Source organism: Buteo buteo, chromosome 19, assembly GCF_964188355.1.
Source record: "Buteo buteo chromosome 19, bButBut1.hap1.1, whole genome shotgun sequence".
NCBI lineage: Eukaryota > Metazoa > Chordata > Aves > Accipitriformes > Accipitridae > Buteo > Buteo buteo.
The window spans coordinates 12,887,347-12,909,656 of record NC_134189.1 but is presented as its reverse complement, the minus strand read 5'-3'; the positions used below and the strand labels follow the sequence as shown (position 1 = coordinate 12,909,656).

General features: G+C 38.3%; 1 protein-coding gene across 2 annotated transcripts in view; it reads right to left on the bottom strand.

Moving 5' to 3' along the window:
- Positions 1–22,310, bottom strand: part of ERC1 (ELKS/RAB6-interacting/CAST family member 1) — a 299,516-nt gene that overhangs the window by 12,854 nt on the left and 264,352 nt on the right. For both annotated transcript variants that reach the window (XM_075051104.1, XM_075051105.1), the window contains exon 18: positions 6,488–6,676. In XM_075051104.1, coding sequence (XP_074907205.1) covers positions 6,488–6,676 — 189 coding nt within the window. The remainder of the gene's footprint in view (positions 1–6,487; positions 6,677–22,310) is intronic.

Here is a 22,310-nt window from a genome sequence, read left to right as displayed (position 1 = left end):
TTTCCATGGAGTATTTTGGTCTGTACAACCCAGTGAGCCCAACAAGCCAAGAGAGGACCGAGCTGCTCCTGCAGGTGGTTCCTTTTCTCCAGGAAGGATGCCCACGCAGGCAGGCCCAGCTCCCCCTGCACAGCCCAGCACAATCCACAGTAGTAGCTCCTACCAGGAGATGCTGCAAAAAGCTTCCACAAGGACCACAGTGTCGGAGCAAAGCACAGGGTAACAGAACTTGTTACTAATAGCAAAACATACAGAGAGGTGAGCTGCCCTCAAAAAAATAAGGCAATAGCTCAGGTTGGTACACCATCTGCTTGTAGGAACTGCTTGAAATGGGAGCACAGTAAATTTTAGACACACCACACACGCACAAAACACTTGACCATGTCCTGAAAGCAATGTTTTTCCCTTTGTATCTCGTTTCAAGTTAGGAATAGTTAATGTTACTGATTGTTAGTATGTATTTCAATTAAAATTAGCAATTCCATGTGCAAATAAAAATGGGTAATGTTATGCCATTATGGATATGGTCAACTTCTGGATAATGTTTGTGACTTCAACAAGTATTTAAGAACCATGACACTGATCCCAAGTTCTCATCCTCACCCAAAATATTAATTTAATATAGAGGCTTAAAATGCTATAAAATGTAATAATTTTAGAGAGTTCCTATATCCATTACTTTCTCAACTAGAGTCAAGAAATACACTTGCACACAAAGAAGGATATAAATTGTTGCAATTATTACTTCTAATTTCTAACAGAGACCAGAAGTGGGCTGTTTAACTTTAAAGTACATTATGCATTCCCATAAGATTACAAATTAAAAATAAATGACATAAATCAGGTGGGGAAGATAACAAGCTAATGGAAGAGCAGTCAGAGAAGAAAGACAGGGTAAACTCTGAAGTAACAGAGTAATTTAGAATGACTAAATGCAAAACACAGCAGAGTAATTTCTTTACAGAAACTAAGTAAGTTGACTAATTTCTCATAGATGATACAGAAGAAAGAAAGCAAGCGGAATCTGAACAAAGAAATACACAGCATGTTTTAAAATAGCTATTTGTAATTTAGAGTAAAGTTTATCCCACTTACAATATTATTTGTGTAACAAATCAAAATGTGTGTTTAATACTTTCAAAATTCAGCAAGCATATATGCAATTTTAAAATGGAATTTGAAAGCTACATACATGCAGTCTGGTGTAATTTTGTATGAAAAGCTTAACATTAACTTTGCTGAGAGTGAAATGTGAATTATGTTCAATGTAAATTATGCTCCTTGGAACCAAGCCATGACTATTTAGCTGATACAGCAGGTTGTGACTGATACAGTGAAGCAACATTATCACCTTTTTCCTTCCTCTGCTTTGAGCAGCTGAGCAGAAAAGACATTCCTGATTTCCTGGGAGAGGATTAGTAAGCAGAGTCCCTAGATGGTCTGTGCTTTGGCTGAAGCTGGTACACAGGGAGAGGGAAGACAACCTTTCTTCACTAAAAAGGCTCTTCTATGACCATAAAGATTTTTCAAAAGCGCCTCTCTCTGTAACTCACAGCTGAAGCAGCCATAGGTGCAACACCATGTTAGTAGTGGGGTGAGACAAGCTCCCATAGAAGCTGTTTTCTGAGAGAGTATCTCATGGAAACACGTCTGCCCAGGTATTAAAGGCTGCTGTTGATGCCCAGGTCACAACGCAAATGCTGCCGAAAACACCTCTGGGGAAAGAGGAACAGGTCGATTGTGCGGCAAAAAAATGGTGCCTGGGGACCAGCAGGAATAGGCAGGACCCTCAGCAGCCTGGACGAAGCCAGGATGTGTCGGACATGGCTGGAAAAAGCCACTGATGGCAGGGACCCAGGGAGCAAAACGCCTTCTCCTCCTCCTCCTAGGGTTAAGGAACTTATTTTAATCAGATAGGTCTTCTTCTGTTGGAAGAAATATTTTTTCAGAATGACTGTCACTGTAGGACCTATTGAAAATAAGAAGCTTTCCATAATACGAAGTTCCACACATTTTAGAGCTGGATTTGAAGCTGTAAGAAACATTTATAATAGTGCTTAAGCTATTGATGGAACAAACACTGCTGCCTACTACTAATATCTGGTTGCTCTCTTTGGTTGTCTTGTTTTACTTTCTTGCACTGCTGCCTTCCAACCATGGCGCAGCACACCACCACGAACATACTTAAATGATGATTTTCAGCAAGTTCCTGTTTCTACTCCATTCTTTCCTTTTGTAAAGATAAGAGAAAAACAAAAACCAAACTATAAATAAAAATGTGGACCATATCATTATGTTCTTAATGTCATTTCCCTTCATATAGGAATAAAATCCCTCACTGAAAGGCAACCATCTGAAATGTGAAACGTAGCAGTAGTTCTACAAAGCCCAAGAATATTAACATAATGATACGTTTAGGACAAAGTGAAAGAGGATACTGTATTTAATAGAAATTGCTAGGATAATGCAATTATATATAATGAATGAATGGATTTTTTATTTCTCAGTGTCGAGACTTGGAACATTCTTCCTTCCTTCTGGTAACTTCAGTTTTTTAATAAGAAAAGTTGAACAGGACATGAACCGGTTGAAAGAGGACAGTTCCAGAAACAGTGCTGGTTAACTTCTTTGGGGGCGTTAGGTCAGAACTGACTCAAAGGAATATTTTCCACCACATGAATAACTTAATGACATGGTTCAAAGCACCGTAGATTCTTTATTATCCACAACTTAGTCTAGTATACTAGTTTAGATTAGGTTTTGAGATACCATATACTCATAAAGTATTGGCTTCAGGCCTTCATTACAAATGGACCAAAATTTTTCTACAGTAAGTCAGCTTTACAAAATATCTTTGATAAAATGCCAACAAAGAATGATATAGCAGTTTGGTCCCATATTTTGATTAAAATCAATTGAAGTCACTAAGGAATATAGCTGAACTTAATGGTAACATAAAGAAACTATTCTACATGAGAGGTACTAATTATCAAACTTTGAGAGTCCACAAAATTATTTATGTGGCAACAAATTCCCCTTAGAACCATGGTGTTGATGCTGGCAGAAGCTTTTCCGACAACAACTTGTACAATAGTTTCTGTGGGTCACTGTGGATCTGCTGGAAGAGTGAAAAGCTCACATCTACTTCATATACTAGTTTTACCTAACAGAAGAAGTCACAGAAAACTCCTACTCTTTGTATCTGAGCCTCCCCAGCAGGTATGAGACACCTACAGGTTATATTGGCTACGATGAAACACAGCAAGACCAACCTTCGCCAATAATAGTTGCTGCAGTGGGAAATCACAGTTCCAAAAGCAGCAGTATGAAAATGAATTCTCAACTATTTATTAAAAAAAATCCCAAACAAAGTAAGTAATCTCATTGGTGAGAAGGAGATACATTGGCATCATTCTTAAATATTATTGGTGTTCAGTTAAACATGTCCTCCCTAATCATGTTAGCACTTCTTAACATTCAAGAGGATTAATTTTTTCCCACTGAGGCTTGTGAAGCATTATCTACAGAAGATCATATTAGAAGGGACAGGAATGAATTTAATGCACTGGATTTGAAGTAATTTACAAAACTCATTAAAATTCCAAAGATGCAAAATGGGTATTCTGTGATGGGCTTCTGCGAATCTGGAGAATTGATTCCCACCCCCCATGGGAATACTTCAAACACAAAGGAAATTCTGCAGTTAGAAACAGAAAAGCTCTCACTTAAATGAAAAATGTGCTTTGTAAATTGAAATATATCATTAGTTTGTATTTTTCAACTGAAGCTTGTTAAACACAATCTAATTGAGTATGGGAAAGCAGAAGAGTGTGCTACATTTTATTTTAGCAGATGTTAGTTACTCATGGGAATCACAAATGGAGTAGTAACTTTAAACAACTGTGGCAATAGCAATGCAGAATTAAGACAATAATGGGAGAGGATAGAAAAATACATTTTTTTCTCTTCTCCAGGACAACTTAGCTCTTTTTCTCACAATTTATACTTAAATGCTTTCTTTACTGTATAACCCATAAATGTTGCTAATGAACTAGCAAAGTTTGAATGAGAAATACTATCTTTTATTAGACCAGTACACAGAACTGGAAAAAGCAGATGCTGTTTTGGACCGATTGTCTATTCAGAAGAACTTGCCAGAGAATCATAGAATCATAGAATCATTTAGGTTGGAAAAGACCTTCAAGATCATCGAGTCCAACCATCAACCATGCCCACTAAACCATGTCCTGAAGTACCCCATCTACATGCTTTTTGAATACCTCCAGGGATGGTGACTCAACCACTTCCCTGGGCAGCCTATTCCAACATCTGACAACCCTCTCAGTAAAAAAATTTTTCCTAATATCTAACCTAAATCTCCCTTGCCTCAGCTTGAGGCCATTTCCTCTTGTCCTATCTCCAGCCACTTGACAGAAGAGGCCAACACCCACCTCGCTCCCACCTCCTTTCAGGGAGCTGTAGAGAGCGATCAGGTCTCCCCTCAGCCTCCTCTTCTCCAGGCTAAACAGCCCCAGCTCCGTCAGCTGCTCCGCATAAGACTTGTGCTCCAGACCCCTCACCAACTTGGTTGCCCTTCTCTGGAGATGCTCCAGCACCTCCATGTCTTTCCTGTAGTGAGGGGCCCAAAACTGAACACAGGACTCGAGGTGCGGCCTCACCAAGAAAGCCTTTTCTATTTTCTTTACCTATATTCTCTTGATCAAATAGAAGATATCATCTATCCCCACAGATCCTGATTATATTCAAAGACCATCACAGCTATATCTATAACAGACTAGTCAGTTTACTTCAGGGGTATCCAAACTTTGCCCACATCCAGCCTTTACTTTTGGTTTCAGAGATGCCTCCCGTACGTGCTACAGGTTTTGTCATCCGACGCTTCATCCCAATCTGACAGACAAGGTGGTTCAAAATGGTATGCTTCATGTTTTGATCTATAACATAGGAGCCATACCTCTTTAATATATGAGGATGGCATGCGTTATACTGAAAAACTTTTAATCCTGTATCAGCGATTACAGAACCCAAGAGGTAAATGAAAGGCTGACTCTGGGCGCGTAGGGGCTAGCAGGGTCTGCGGGAAAAAGGAATGTGTCAAGCCTATAGAGGCAGGTGTAGATATCGAGTGAGGCAGACAGCACACGCTGAATCAAATAAATACATGAAGCCAAGTACGAAGACAGAACAACTGTCCTGTACCATCTAGGCCCTGTTACAGGCATATTTATCTCCAGAGGTCTGCTATTCTTTCTGAATTGTTAGACATGCTTCTGTTGGCTTCCTGTAATTTGGCTGCTGAGCTGCTCTCCAAGTTTTGGATCAAAATTCAGCCTTGAGTTGAAAGTGCAAGGAAATGAGCTTAAACATCACAAAAGAAGAAAACCAGAGCTGAAGTGTTCAGGATGGGCTCAAGATAGTGTTCACTGACCTGCAAATCCTCTTTTAACTACACAGGCCTTACACTAGTTTGTGTGCATACTGGACAGACTTTGGTATAGACATATGAAAATGAGTAATTTAGTGAAAGAATTGGCATTATAATCCAAAGTCAGGGTCAAAAAGACAGAATTAGTCACATTTATTTATGGTACAAGTTCTTTATATTAGTTTAACTAAAAAAAAAAAGCATTCTGTAATATAGGAGTAAAATTAAGAAGTTGAAAAGAGAAATAGGAAGGAATGAGAAAAAAGGGTTATAGGGAATGATGAATTATAGCATGAAAACAAGAGATAAAAACTGCCAGTGAAGGGATTAAGAAAGGCAAGACATCACCAGAGCTGGGAGAAAGGAAGATTATTTCAGTAGTTGAATTATAGCTAGATTGACAGTCTCTGTAGACACTTTATCAGACAAGCTGTTATTAAACCCTTTCGATTCTGTATTCCAAAACTCCTGGAAATACACTGTTAAGACTTCTGAAATCACTCTGCGTGTGTGCATAAGCATGGGTGTATTGCATCCAGCACATGGGGTCCAAATCTCAATTTAGGTATCCAGGTAAGATGGTAAGCAGAAAAAAATTATTGGCAGAACATACTGTAACAGAAAGTAAGGACATTGTATACATTTACATAAAGTGACTCATAAAACTGTGCCAATTAAAATATAAATGACTAGTATAATTAAAAAAAGATTTAAGAACCCTATGACTACATTAAGTTATAAAGGGCAGCTAAAATTTGTTAATGAGTAAAACATGGCAAAAGTGGTATCTTGCAGTTTGATTTCCCCTGAGTGTGTAGATGTGTGGCCTCAAATACAGATAAAAGAACAGATGAAATTCCATAAATATTAAACAGCAATGATGCAAAAAATCACTGACTCCTCCTATCAGCTGAAGAGTGGATCTTTGCTACCTGTTTTCACCACTTACAGAATGGTTTCCCAACGTTTTGGTGTGGGACATCAGTAAGACCTACATGAACAGTTTAGGCCCTTTTTCAGAGCTTCAGACCACAAACTCACCTGCTCCTGGGTCATCTTCTGCAGCTCTTTCTCCCAAGCTGCCCGGTCATCATCCAGGTGGTAGGAAGCAGGTGGGGTGAGTCCACGCAGAATCAGGGGGTCACGGTCATGGCAGAGGGCTGTCAGATGTCCAATGTACAACTTCAACTTGCTGCGATTCTGATCAAGTTCTAAGAGGGGCTGAATTATCTGAAATAGGAGAACAGAGACAGTGAGGAACAGCCTGAGACCCAAACAGTGGTGAAGGCAAAGATTAACCTCTAAGTTAGAACCTTGTTCAGCTTCATACTGGAAGAAACGTGAACACCCTCTCCCCCCCAGTACTCCTATGCCATAACCCAGCAACCATCCAGGTGAAGCAGAACAAAACCAAGTACACTGGGGGACGGGGATGTGGTGATGATAGCTGTCTGATTAATATAGGAAATAATGACAATATGGGTGAAAAATGAAACAGTATTAAATGGAAAGCATTAACTCTACTGATTATCCAGCAGTGCTTCAGTCAACTATATCAGCTCCCTGCTTTAAGGAAAATTAGTTTTTCTGATAAAAGGTGTCTGTCCACAACTAAGGCAATGACAATGTAGATTTTAAATTGTTTGGCCAAACATTTCAGTGTAAGTCAAGTATGCAATAAACATGTTCTATAGAGAAAAGTTTCAAATGATGCCAAGATGTTTGTTTCTAAGATGAACGTCTCTCTGCTGTAGAAACTGGATAGAGATCCGTCTTAACCAGAAAGTTAAGATCTAGTTTTCTATGATCTTTTCTATAGTTAAGATATAGTTTCTATAGTTTTGAAAAGGCAATGACTTTCATTTATTATGCAAGATGGACTCTATACAATAGACTAAAAAACTAAAAGCAAAGGACTTCAATTTTATTTCATTATACTTTACCCAATCTGAATCTAATCGTTGTTCCTCAATGCAATCCAAACCGGAGTCATCCAGTTCCCATAAAAAGTATTTGAAGAGCTATTTTTCATTTGTTTTACTAAAATATAGAGCTCAAGTGCATAGCTACATACAGGGAATGCCTCAAATGCCCTCCCACAAGAATACGGCTTCATATTGTTCTAGGTGTTTGTGGGCATATATTCAAAACTGCAGTAATACAAAACTCTAAGGTTTGCAGCTGACGAAAAACCAAAGAAGAACTGGGCTTAGTGCCTCCACTCCATAAAATGAGATGCTGAAGCTACAGGCACTGATGTGCACCAGCTAGGAGAGCTAAAAAGCCTTGCCACGATACTGGCAACTTGTCTGTGTGTTCCCAGGCAGGGGCTGCACCTGCTGTTTGTGAGCAGGCCAGGGATATCTTTTCAATAGGACACCTCTGACCCTGCTAATGAATAAGGAGTGAGATAATCTCCGAGTCAACAGGAACAGGGTGCTGGCACTACTTTCAACAAAGACTCTGGCTTTGACCCCTTTTAATAAGGCTGTCAGGGCTCACTTATTTTGCTTCTAACACTGTTCTACATGGATTAATTTCTGTAGAGTGAGAGGATCTGAGAGCCATGGCTAAGCAGTAACTAATGGCAGGCTCCTTGTCCTGCAGAGCGTAGCTGCACTCAGCAGCCTATGCCAGAACATCAGGGTGGCAGCAGCTACGAAAAGCCACAGCGACACGGCAGCCGTGGCAGAGGAGACAGACAAGAAACCTGCAGAGAGAATGAGCTCCTGTGCTTTATTAAAGACCCTACTGCTATGTGCAGCCTTGGGGCAACATCTGTTCACAGATATAAACACACATATAAGAATAATGGTTTGATGTATCACAACAGCAAACTGCAGCAGGACAGAATAGGAAAGGATATTTTAGTAGCATCGACACAGTTACATTTCACTTCCATCACCAAGCACAACAGTATTTAGCCAATTATATCCATCAGCTTTTGTTGTTTGCTGAATTTGCGCTATTTACCCCAATCTCTTGTAATGTGGGTTACCTAGATTATGATCTAAAAGTGTACTGCCTGTGCAAGTGAAAAAAACCTGATGCTTCTAATTTAACTGATGTCTTTCCCACCTTTCTTACTATTTGGTTTGCCCACAGAGGGTAGAGTGATGCAATATCGATCACATCTTAAAATACTGCTGTTTTATAAAAATGTGAAAATTAAGTAGTCAATGTCTAATAACTAGCTGTCCAATCAATGTAGTAGCTGCCTTGTATTCTTTTCAGATACTGCAGTCTATTGAACATCTATCAGATGTGCAGATTTCAGTCTGAAAAGAAATCGACTTGCCAACCTTCACCGCTCTTCTTTGTGAACAGAAACCTTCACTGATAAAGAGAAAGCAAAGCCGTGTAGCAAGTAGCAATGGAAGATTTTCATACAACAGACAAATTTGATTACTCACGGACAAGTCCCCTTTCGGAGCACATTCCTCCTGTACCCTTCCCCCTTACCTCAAGCTGGAAACAGGCCAAATGAGGCGTGTGAAAGTTCTTAACTAGCAGCCCTCCCAAAGCTGTTCACAGAGCAATCATTCCTCTCACTTGGGATCCATTAAACCCTGCCAGTCAAGTAGGAAATGCCCTTATATCTGCGTTCCTGCCATATCTAATTTGAACTAGCCACTTAGCAAGAGGCACTGTGCTTCCCACACAGCAGAGCTGCCACTGCCTTATCTCAAGAGGGTGTAAGAGCATTTGCTAAGTGGAAAGGCAGGGCAGTGCTGGATTCATAAACCACATCGTGTTCTCATGATCAGCTCAGAGCTATAGAGCTTTCTAGGAAAAGAACGGGTAAACAGACCAAACCCAGGAATATCTTCTAAAGCAGCCCTGATTCATTAATTGCCCTGATAGGTCTAGGCCATCCTCATCAATGCATGGAATGAAGCCTGCTTAATGTACCCTCAAGTTCGGAATATTCTTAATGGCCAGCTAAGTTTGACAACGTGTTTCACTAAAAAAGGCAATCACTACAACTCTGAAGCGGAAACATGAAATGCCTGACAAATCTCTGATACAAACCCAAACCATCTCTACCAACTGATAAAGACATTTGGGAACATATTTCAAAACAAATTCAACTTGGAAACAACACGTTCAGGTTTTCTGAGATTTCGCAGATTTTTTTTTATCTTTGAGCATGACAAATGTGAATCTAATTGTAGTTTTGCAAGTCATTGGCAAAAAAAATGCTTTAGAATGAAATTATTACTGCTTCTTTAGTGGTAGTCCTGCTGCTACTGTACAATGGTCAGCTGAAATATGAACAACTGTATTTAAAAGTTCTTTTATGATAAGAGTCTGCATTTAAATACGGATATATATGCTGCACAGATAAGAAAAGGTAGTTGTAACTGAATGTGGCTGGAGAGACCTATCTTAATGTTTGGTCACTTTTACTGTGAAACATGAATACACCTCCCATACAGAGACTGTGGTATCTAAAAGTTTGTCTGACCAGGGTCTGATGTAAATATGCAAAAACACGTAGGTGGTTATATGAAAAAGAAAACCAGTGAATGGGTGGTATAAGTGCAGCAGTGTCAATTCGAGACAAATGCGATATTGACTATCCATAGATGTCTGTCGAATAAAGTATGGCTTTAATCAATGTGTAATAGGACTCATTCACCACAACCACCAGCTTTAAATTCTGAGTTCTCCAGGCAGAAGGGCTAATGACCTGGTCACCTTTCTCCCTGCTAACACTCCCTTCTTCTCTGAAGGAAGCAACCACTTTTCTTTTGCAGAACCAAGTAATTAACTTTACTTAGTTAATTTCAGAGAATACAATCTAAATTTCTACTTAGCAATAAATCTGCAGCTCCCATTTTGAAGAAAGTCTTATATGCACCCCTAAAAGCTTGTCTGTTTTTCCAGCTACATCAGTTGATCTTGTAAAAGTTATCTCCTTACACACCTTGCCTTACTCATCAGAATCATGCATCAACATGCATGTTGATTGTGGACTGACAGCAGTAATCTTTTTTTTACAGATATATGCCTATGATTTCTCTGAGCAAGCAAAAAAAAAAAAACAGGAGAAAACAGCATCTTCTTGAAACAGCAATGCCAATACATAGCGCCATACGTACACTTGGCACTGGCATGACTGCTGTCATACTCCCCTATTAGTTTGACTACCCTGCTTGCACGTATGCTGCATTTATATATATTCACTACAGAATGCTAAAAGGCAGAGTAATGCAGATAAGTGGTATTCATTTCGCAACCAAATAATTCAGTAGATTTTTCTCAACTTATGCATAAATCTTTAAATATTTGAGAAAAATCCCTGGAAAAACAGCTATATCAAGAAGAAAATAAAATAGAATTGACAAGTAATCTCGGGGTCAAAGTAAATAACATGAGGTCAAAATGTCACTGTTTTTGTATCAAAAGTGTTACAAAAAAGCATAGATGGAATGAATCTGAATGTTTCCAAGGAATTAACTAATTTGAGAAATGCTCTAGCTTGCTAGCCTGGTCTATGGACCTTGAGTGTTCTTTGTAGAGCCTGCAAAGGCAGAAAAAGATAAGGAATTCTGAAAAGAAACCAACCAAAACCCCCAAACACCACCCAAGACCCCTCTCAAAACTTCAGACTGGACATAACAAATACGTTTGGAAAACAAGTTAAACAGAGGTAGCCCTTTATCTCCTATCAATCACATTTTTCATGTGAGCATGGGAAATTATTTTCAGCCTTGTTACACTCAGAGGCAACTATGCTATCCAACAAAACCTCCTTCCCAAACTACCATTACACAGGAGAAGATGGGCTCAAAGTCTGAGTAAATATATATGTTTGTTAAAAAGAAATTATTCCAAGGAGGACCTGACAAATCTAACAAAAGATGGAGTGGAGCACAGTGGGTCCTCAGATGCCTCCCTGTACCTGGGTTTTATTATAGATACTACCAGACAAGAAAATTTTGCCTATATAGCAAAATATCCTATATTGGGAGATATGGAAATAAAATAAGATACCAAACGATATAGTCTGGAAGTATTTGCATGGCAAATTGAATTATGCCTTCTTGCTCAGATCATTTGTGTTTGTTTGGCAACAAATGCAAGGGTTCAACTACAATCATCTTGTAACCATTGAATGCAATGGAGTTTTATGAGGCATGAATTTGGCTCAGAAAGTGCAAAGCTCTCCCAAATTCAGCACGATTTATCACTGATGTCTTCCCTTCATTATTTTAAATGGAAACAGAAGAAAGTTCTCAAAAAGACACAGCCTGACCTCAGTTCAGTTCAGCTCAGTTCACTGCTGCACAGAGATACTTGGTTTCTTCAGAAGACCACAACACAAAAGCTCAGGGACAGGCTCAATTTTCTTTAGATTTGTTTTAAAGACAAAAAAATGGATTTAAATCTAACCTTCATCATTTCCTCCTCATAAACCAAAATAAAACAAAACAACACGCGTGAGGAGTTGAAAGAGATTCTGGCTATTTTGACAGAGCTGTCTTAGTTAATTTCTGACAGAATCAATTAGGAAATCATTTTTATATAGCAAATTCTTTTTGAAATTTTTATACACCATGAGCAAATCCCATGGATTAATGATTTCCAGAGTTCACCCTCTTCACCTTGGGAAAAATCCAGAGCAGAAAAAAAGAACAGAGAAAACACAAAACAGGGAAAGTAGTTTTGTCATTAGTTCCCTCTGTTTAAATAAAATCTTTTCCACATAACGTAGGTGAAGCAAAAAATTGCAGTGGGTTGGTAGGATTCCTAAAGCACTGAAAATGAGCAAGTAGTTAAAAAATATTTTTCTACATAACAAATCCAGAAGTGCTTTTTCATGACACTGGCAGCCCATTTTGCTTACGGGCTGTGCAGCAAAAGCTTGTGGGGAACCGTGTGTGGAATAGCAGGGACTACTGTAGATCAGAACTGAAATACACTGGCGGGACTGTGAGAAGATTGTAATTGGACCACAGGTGGATATGAACATTCAGGAATAAGGTACCTTAGCACAGCTGAAGGGGGTGTCTACGTACAGCTTCAATTTTACCCGTTTTGTCAATCCCTTACTTTCAAAAGCAAGAGCGTTTGCCCAAACCCTCACCCCTAAATATAACTAACTGCACCGGGCACACATTGCACCTCTTTCTTCTGTAACAGTCCATATGCCTCTTTCCTAGCTGAGGCAGAGGAAAGAAATCTGTGCCTTAATTACAAGATGAGATCAGAAGATACAAATTGAAATGCTGTTTTATTTGTCTAAGTTTTCTTTTGTCTTCAAGATTTCTTGGGAACCCAGCAGCTTAGTTCTGGAGCAAAACAGGATCACCAAAATAGGGTGAGATCTACAGAGAACCTAAAATCTTCCACTTCAATATATTAAAATCTCCTTCATTTGAGAATTTCATTCCTATAAGCTGTGTTAGTTATCAGGTTAAAATTTTTGAATAATAAATTAAATTATAGAAAGCTGTGAAATTGGGCAGTCAGACTTATGATATTGACCATTAGAATATCAAGGAAAAAAAGTATTCCGACAGCAAGTGAAAATAGTTTAACAACTGTTTGCAGCTTGTAGATGACACTGTGGATTTAAATAGCATCCTCCTGATCAAACTTTCGTAGGTGTAATTAGGCAAGTTTTGATTTCACAGAATCCATTAGATTTTATGCTGATTCCTTCTCTACAAGCACATAGCAGCTTGAGAATAAGTAAGAACAACCTGCTTATATTTTTAATCCATTCAGGCTTTCTAGCACTTGTTATCTACATAACAGTGAACAAGAAAGCACACACATTCCTTGCTGTACTATATTTTGTCTATTGCTTCTTCCTGTTACAAGGGATAAAAAGAAACAGTGGCTAACACACTTTTGTTTGAAAGCAGAACATTGCAGCACATACACTGGGAGAGTGTGTCCATGGGAATGCTTATGTATCAGTGGCTGCATTTTTCTGTCTCTCTGCTGTCTGTTCCATTGCTAATGGAAAACAGAAGGTATTTCTTAAGTAGTCTACCAGAGAACACAATCAGTGCTTTTCCTGTTCAGATGAACTATAACCTCCCTGTCCACAGGTGATAGGAATCTTCGTCTCGTCCTTCTCTAACACTGGGTCTTCATTCTGCTGTTCCAGCTCTCTACCTGCTACACGACACTTTCAAAGCAAAGCCACATGAAGCCACCAACTGCCTGGTTTATCCATCCTTAGTAGTTCTTTTTAGAGTTGTTTGCTCTACCTTCAAATGCAAAATCCTATTAATAAATACAGCTATTTATACAGATATACATATAGTAATTCTTATCTATATGTTGCATTAAACAATCAGATGTAGTTGGACTGCCTGCAGTGAGCTTACTATGAGCTGGAACTGTAAATCTTGACATCTCCATCAGTAATTATGAACTTTACCAGCCAGGAAAATATAGCGTCTAGGTTGGCTACATGCCCTTACCAGTTTTTATTTTATTCATATTTCTCTTGAGCTTATTTTCATAGTTAATCTGTTGGAAAGCAGCTTTGGGTTTGATTCTTTCTCTACTCTAATACTGTTCATGTCTCCTCTCCCTCAGTTTCCTTCCTCCTGAGTGACAACTAAAAGGTGCTGGCAGCAACACCCCCAGCCTGGCTGCAGCTATTCCTCTTCTGTCTCTATGCTGTCTATGAGTGCCAGGGCTCAGCTCCCCTCTCCTTTATGTCACCAACAGCATACTCATAGTTTGCAGAAGCTTCTGGCCTTGCATGATTGCGTTCTGGGGTGTGGATGAGTGCTATAAGAAATCTAAATGGCAGAGTAATTGGGAAATAGTACAGACTGTCACACAAGTGGTAAGCAACAACCCTCCTGGAAGTGGCCAGAAACAAAAATGTTTGAGTACAGAATTCCTACTTGCTGCAAAGACCAAGCCACTAGTAGAAGATCATATTCAGCTGCAAAACAAAAAAGAAAATAAGACACAGACCTGGAATAATCTCATTTGGGAGAAATGAATGATGGCCTTTTTGCAATTGTTTTGCTGAAAAGCACAAATCTCTACAAAAAGAAACCAGCCATCTGTTTTGGATGTTTTAGAACATAAGTATCTACTTGTGCTCTTCTTTGATCTGTAAGAATAATAGGAAGACAGTGATACAATCCAGTTACACCTCTGTTGTGAGTGCTTAATTCATCCCAGAGCTGCAGATTACAAAATTCCATCTGGAAATCTTAAGTCTTATCATTCTGGGATCAGAAGGAAGACGAGCAGTGTATCAAGATCAGTTCTTTTGTGCTCATAGATGTAACATTCTTGGACAGAGAATATATTCTTCAAACATAAAATAGTTACTAAGATAACAAAATAATAGAGTTTGCTAGCAAAAGAACTGTTCCCAGGAATAGGGAAAGGACCAAAAGCAGAAGTTGACATCATTTTAAAGACAGCATATTCTTCTCTAGGCTGGCCCATCCCAGTATAACAGTACTTACTGGGTAAAAGATCACAGGCCAGTATGGGTATAGAATAAGAGAGAAGGTAGAAAGGCATGGTTTCCAAATTGGAATGGTAGAAGATTAATCATAAAACAAAATATTAAGCATTACTTAAGTTGTTCACCATAACAGGATTGTTACTTACACTGAAGTGAGAAGGTCACTACAAAAGGCTCTCCATTATTCAGAGTTACTACAGCCAAAGGACAAAAGGTTATTCTCTGAAAAAAGGCAAAGCTTGAAAAGGCTTGAAAAGAATAGATAATTATATGATAGCTAAACCAGGATTTTGAATTGTGCTTCCTCAGAGCAGAAATTGTCAGTCCATGAACTCTTTGTGTCTCCTTGCTCGAACTTGACAGCACAGGAGTTTTTCAGTTTCATAATTAACCATGATGCCCACACAAGCAGGGCTTTAGAAAAGCAGGGATGGAAAGCAGGTCCTGTGATTAACCAGGACAATTGTATTCAAAGTGCTGTCCTCGTAATGATTAATTAGTTACATCACCCTATTTGAGTGCATCACATTAGGGTTCTTACTAAAGGGTTGTCCTTCTGGAAAGTAGGAGTGAGGAGCCCTGGCTGACACCGATATGACAAAACAAATCTGGCATCTTATCTCTCAGTCAGGCCAAGTGACAATTTTTAAGTAAAGTAAAATTATTTCATGTAGCTGCCTTCAAATTTTGCACAGGGTATGTCTCTCAGGCAAGCATAAAACTCATTTTTTCACAGTGTTTTTAAACATATGAATGAAGAACTGTAACAGACATATTATAATAGATTATTATATACTACACAATTAGTTTGTAGATTTTTAGAGAGTGGAAGAAATGACCCTTCAGAGGACAAAAGATGACAATGAAAAAGAAGAAGCAGTGGTCTAAAGAGCTTTGTTCAGCATGCTGGAGTAGCAGCTCCTTGAAATGTTTAACATGCGGGTTATTTTCCCTTTTTTGGGAAGAAATAGGATCTTGGAAGGAAAAATGAGAAGTATTAATAAATTGAGTCAAATACAAATCTAACAATTTTGGGAACAAATTCAAAATCATATCACTGTAACAACACTATTTTAGAATATTGTGTAATAATATTACCTAGCACTTATATAGCACTTTTCCCAAGCAGAACTTCCACTTTACAAAAACTTCAGCTCATTTTACAATTAAAGAATTTGAGACAGGGAGAAAGAGAACAAGTAAGTGGTTGGAGACGATGCCAGGAAAGAATTTATCTTCTGAATCGTGGTCTAGTACTGTGTCCAGTAAATTACTTTGTAATACGAGTCAGGCACGAAGGCTTCGTGGTTTTGACCATTCTGCATGATCTAACAATTAAAAAAACCATATTGAAAATAAATTTATTTAAAAGGCTTATGAGGTCACAGTGTAATAAGTGACAATACTAAGAACCTAAAAAAAGTGTGACAGTAGGATGATCAGCTCTCTACCTGCTGCAAGCATAAAATCTGTCTTGTGGAGAGAAAGATCACATTTATGCAGTGAAGGAATGCCTGTGTAATCATTTGGAAATGGAACTCACCACAAGTAAGATATTTACTTTGCTAAAAGAAATCAGTATATTAACCCAAGCACTGAATAATGTAGAAAAAAAATCAATATTCTTCTCAAACTTCCCAAAGTATAGACACTTTTAGTTCTGATCTCAGTGAAAACTTCATGGGGTTTGACAGCTGTGGCAAAGGTTAAATTAAGTCCTGAGATGTCCTGCCTTCAATGTCATTATTTCTATCCCTCTTAGTCTACCATCGTAATAGTCACAGTTCTTCACTGTTGCCTTGCACCTACTTCTGCCACTTTCCTCTAAATCTGTTTGAATAGCTATGTATGCTGGCTGACTAGGTGCTCATTCGTTGTGCATTTCCTTTTAGCTCTAAAATGGAATAATAAATAACCCCTCCACAACAAAAAGGAAATTGTGAATGCTCATCCTGGGCATTCCTAGGGGTGAGACAAAATTGCTCCGCAGATACAAGTTAGAAACACATGGCTTACAACCTTGAGCATTCAGTTTGTTTTTGCCTATGTCTCCTAGTATCAACTTCTCTGTGAGATTTAACTGTTTCTATTATTCTTACTGTAATCATGTTTAATACCTCTGTCTTAATAAATGTAATACAGAAATGTCATTCAAACTCCATTACCCTTTAATAATCAGAAATGGCTATTTAGAATGACACTGGTTTTGGAAACACTATATTCATCAAAGATATCCTTTAGAATATTATAAGCTCTTGATTAGAAACTATAGTTAAAAAATTCAAACTGAATTCATTAGACATTCTTCATATTGATGACTTTCCCTCTATTTAAGTTGTTAGGTTTTAGTAGCTTTCGTCTACAGAAAAACTCTTGGCAAAGTCAAATAACAACATTAAAAAGGTAGCCTTTGGTACACAATGCATACTTGTAATCTGGTGATGTTGCAAATTATAATTTATACTGATTTTGACAAGAAGTCTAGGAAATTTACTTGAATTGATTGTTTTTCAGTTCTTAAAAATGATTCAAATATTTTCCTGTTATGACTTACCCCCTGTTTCCACCACAGACATCACCTCTGAAATCTTAAGAGATGTATTAAATTATGCTAGTGTCTTCAGCAGTCAACTCACAATACTTACTGCTTCTGTGTTAAAATTTGTCAAACTCAAGTTTAGACATTAAAGAAAAATGTCACAAATAAGAGGCTTTTTGCCTTGCAATATTTTTACTGTAATAGGAACTTGCCAATATTTTCATCATCTTGAGGGATCCCCATTTTTATGCACTCCAGTTCAACGCTAGCTCTTTGACCATTCCACTGTTACTCTAATAAGCATAAAATTAATTTTCAGATTTTGTTCCTGGAATTCAAACACAGCAAACCCAAATGTTTTTCTCCTTAGCAGACGTATCCATGACTTCAGGATTTGTTGGCAACCATTAGTAGAAAATGCTTCCACAGAATGAGTTCAAAAAGCTTGTATAGTGACAGCATCTAGTAGGCTCCAACTCCTGCTGCAAGCCAGAGCCATGGAAGATGGGAAGAAAAATGCTCTACAACAGCATGCATACTTAAAAATGCACATACAATATGTATAAATTACATACTAGGATAAGTCTCTTGGTTCTCAGAGTTTCAATTTTGCTCTTCCTCTGTTCTTGCCCTTAGTACTTTTATTCTGTTCTTGCTTTTCCCTGTGTCCTTTAATTTGATTGTCTTTCACCCTTCCAAGTTTTTTGTGATCCCGTGCCCACTACACCCATTCAACAAAAGCAGTCCTCCTCATTTCTGATGGGCAGAGGTGACACAAGCAGCTTTCTGAACCGCACGCACACTTTCTCACATTGTAGGTAGCACGGCTGTGCTTCTCAAGAAAACTAGATGAATTGAGCAGCTTGGGAAGTTCACGTATGGAAGCTTTGCTGCTTCTTTCCCCCACATAGCATGTACCTGATACATATTTACAAGAAGATACACGCACATATCCTTTGATGTGTATTAGATATCATAAAGTGTAAATTCATATTATTTTTTATAAAAGTGAATAATAACTAATTAAGCCATTGGCCAGACCATTTTAGCATTTGAGAAAGATGAAGGGGCATCCTCATGAGAAAACACATTGGAATATGCTTGGGTATAGAGGAGGATAGAGCTTCATTGGGGGAATAAAAGGAGTCATAAGAAATTCAGACAGCAAGGCAACGAGCCTTGAGAAAAAGGCTAGGAAAGGCCATTTTTGGATGAAAGATAGTATTTACATTGAACTGTAAACTACCATTTTCTGAAACTACAGGAAGGGTGCATATGTTTAGAAACAGTGCCCCATTTCAGGGGAGCTATATCTGATCATGCTGTCATGTACAGAACTGGCATAATTAAATAATAAATTCAGTCAATTCCAGAATGCTGGAGGGGAAAAGGCCTAAACACCGAAACAAAAAATAAAATAATGTCGCTTGCTATTGTAAATATTTTGACGGTCTCCATTTTATCTTCAGTATTGACCAGAGATGAATACACCCTCAGACCTAAAGGAACTTCAAAAACCAAAGTTATCACCAAGTCCTATGCTATTAGTCACATTTTTATCATTGTAATACATACATTTAATTTAACACATGCAGGTTAGGAGCTCTGTGACTTACAACATCCTTCCTTTTACAAAGAGAATAAGGACTTTTTTTTTGAATGTATATGGAATATCATGGTAAAAACATGTACTTTGTTGGGAGTAACTAGCTTGAGAAGCATCAATCACCTTTATACTTTCCCTGGTGATGTATGCAAGACAATCTCGAGGCTGACGCGTTTCTCAGAGGAGATGCATGTAAGGCAAGGATGCTGGCTGCCTCATTGTTTTGACTAGGATATTCTGTAATATGCTTTCCTGTGGAAAATGCCTCAAGTACAAAGTAGAGAGATATGCTGTATTTAATGTGAACCACCCATTAATTTGGTAAACTAAGAGAAACCATACTCTCAGCACAGTTGCGTTCATAAATGTATCAGCAGATAGGAGAGGAAAAGAGAAAGATCTTGCTATCAGTGTTTTCTACACAACCTCTATGTTTGCTCTAGAATGAAAATCAGAATTATTCCTACCTTCATAGTGAGTATTTTCTTCCTTTTCATCATTTACTTACCTGATCTTTCCTGTTTAATTGCTGTGCTTCAGCAGATCTTTACAAGCATTATCTCCAAAACTTTTAATATCACATTCTAACACACAACCATTGCAAGAGCGGTGATTCAAAAAGAATGTGAAATCAACAGCAGGTGTAAATTAATGAAGCACTTTATCAATTTTTCCAGTAAAGATATTTTCTCAGTTCAAACCCCAAGGCATGAAATTCAAGTTTGACACTGCCACAGTTGGATTAAATTTTTCAGATAGTTGACTTGAAAAGAAGGATCTGATCTATACAGAGATCAGATCTCAGAGAGACATGTAAGTCTGCAGTTAACTGAGCAAGTGCAAATAATGAGAGGGTAGCTTATTCTTTCATGAATGTTTTACAAATCTAATATAAAGTAATAATTTTCAGAAATGTGAGGGTCCCAAATTTCCACAGAATTTTTCAGAAGAGTTTTCTTTCAAATAATTGATATGGAAAAATCAAATTCTGAGAAAAACTGCCAGGGAACTCATGTGAAATATTTTTTCTTAAAAGGATAAGTGAAGAAAGAAAAAGTTTCATATACATTTTTAAAAAACTGTCACTGCATCTCAATCTTCTAAAATACTTGTACTTCAAATAAATTTATTCTGCTTTAAAATTGATACTACAAGGCATAAATGAATCCTATGTACTGAAGCCTAATAATCGATATTTGACTTCTGTAGCTCTCTATCAAGGCTCCTGGTCAGTAAAGGATATTTTCTTCTTTGCTAGAGAACAGGCATGAAGAGAAGGGCTCTGTCCTGTGTACTGCCTTCTCTTCTGGAAATGGGGGTTGTTGTGGAGACAATTTGATGGCAGAAAAGAGAAAATTGTGGACGCAGACATAGAAAGACAAAATGTACTTTAAATGACAAATAGCTACCAATTTCTCCCCCATTGTTTTGAGAGACTGAGGGAGATGGAAGGGAGAGGGAAAGGTTAAGGGGATATTCCTCTTTGCCTTCAAATTTACAGAAAATTTATATTCCTAGTGCATATCAAGGATCATCTGTTCTGAGCTGATAAATAGCTGTGACTAGTCAGGTCGGCGTGCACGGCAGCAATCTCGGCAGCAGATCTCAACATGCTTAAAACCTTCAGGAGGAACTTTATCTTCAGGAGGAACATTATCTCTGAACAAATTCTTTACTAACCAGAATCGAAAAAGCATACATAGATTTGGCTACAGTGCAAACTGCTTTGAAAAAGAATCTGACTGAAAACATTTCCTCCATGAAGTCAATGACAAATGATATGAGAGACATTTCCTGTTCTCTCGTACGCATTAAGAGTTTGCTTTGCATAGAAACTCAATTACATGCCCTGGAAAGTTCTCCCCACAAGATCATGAAACAATGACATGATGATTAGAAGAAGAAAATCACAAACTACACATAAACACACAAGAAACACCTTCATGCAGAGACTATGCAAGCAAGGGGGAAGGAGCACAACCAGGTTTCACAAAGCACAGCGAGCGAGATGCGAGAGTGACCGTTGGAAACTTTTCTATTGGCAAGAAAAGTTGATTCTCACCGTTCTGAACAAAATGGCTGAACTAAGAGCATCTGACTGGTTATGCCCAAATACCCTCCTCCTCATCCTAGTGGTGCAGAGGTGGCAATGGGAGAAAAGCCCCAGAGCAGCATGGAATGAAATAAAGAGTTGGTTAGTACTTAAAGCACATATGTAAGTACAAATAGTAGTACAAAGTGTTTAATTCCTTAGGCAATACTCTGAGCCACCTTTAAGTACAGCTTGCTTTGCTCTCTTGTAGGCTTTGTCAGCTTTTAAAATGCCCCTACTCAAAGGGAAAGTGCAATCAGACCCTCCTCCCACACCCTCCTCCCTATTGCCCTCCCCTGCAAGGTCTTTACAAGAATTTCCTTAAATTTTTAAATTTTATCTTTTCTTTACATTTTATCTTTTCATTTCATCCATGAATGCTACGCTGCATTCATTTGCAAGCATGTACTACAGTTACAGTCTAGAAATGGCTTCATTTCTCTATAGACTTGCAGTGTAAAAACAACAGATATTCTAACATTCCTTCCAAATTAAGATTAGGAGAGTCATTTAATTTGCAGTATTAACAACTGCACTTTCCTGAAGAAGGTAAGACCAACATTTTGCAGGGTGAATATGTAATTGTTTTTTGCCATTTTCCTCTTGTACCTTACTCATAGTTTCTGCATATCACTAGGTTGGTGCTTAAAGGTCCAGAGTGAGATGCCTTCCTTCAGATCTCAACAATTCCTAGATGAGCCAGAGGGCAAAGAGGAGCGCCAAACATTCCTTCACTTTGTCAAGGCAGTGATTAATGATCACTAATATATTAATTAAACTGGAATGGATGTGATTACAACATGGGATATGCAATTATCTTGGCATTTTCCATGCTACCCAAGGGATAGGTGATCTCTCTGATAGTTATCAAGCACTTGGCTGTGCTTTGTAAATGACACAGGAGGCTCCTCACTGCCTTGGAGATTGTAAATTGATTTTCCTTCAGTTTACGGTCCATTGAGTTTGTGAGGGAGCAGTCTGTGCTCATTTGGCACAGAGGCCGGAATTTCCTCATGGGAAATGAAGGGAACTGCTCGTATGCAATCCATAGATCAGAAAGCTGATCCTGGAGCATGATTTCCTGCTACTGGAGACAAGAAACAGTCCGGACACTCCACACACTCAAGCAGTAAACCTGAGTTACTAAAATCTGAATATGCCAGACAG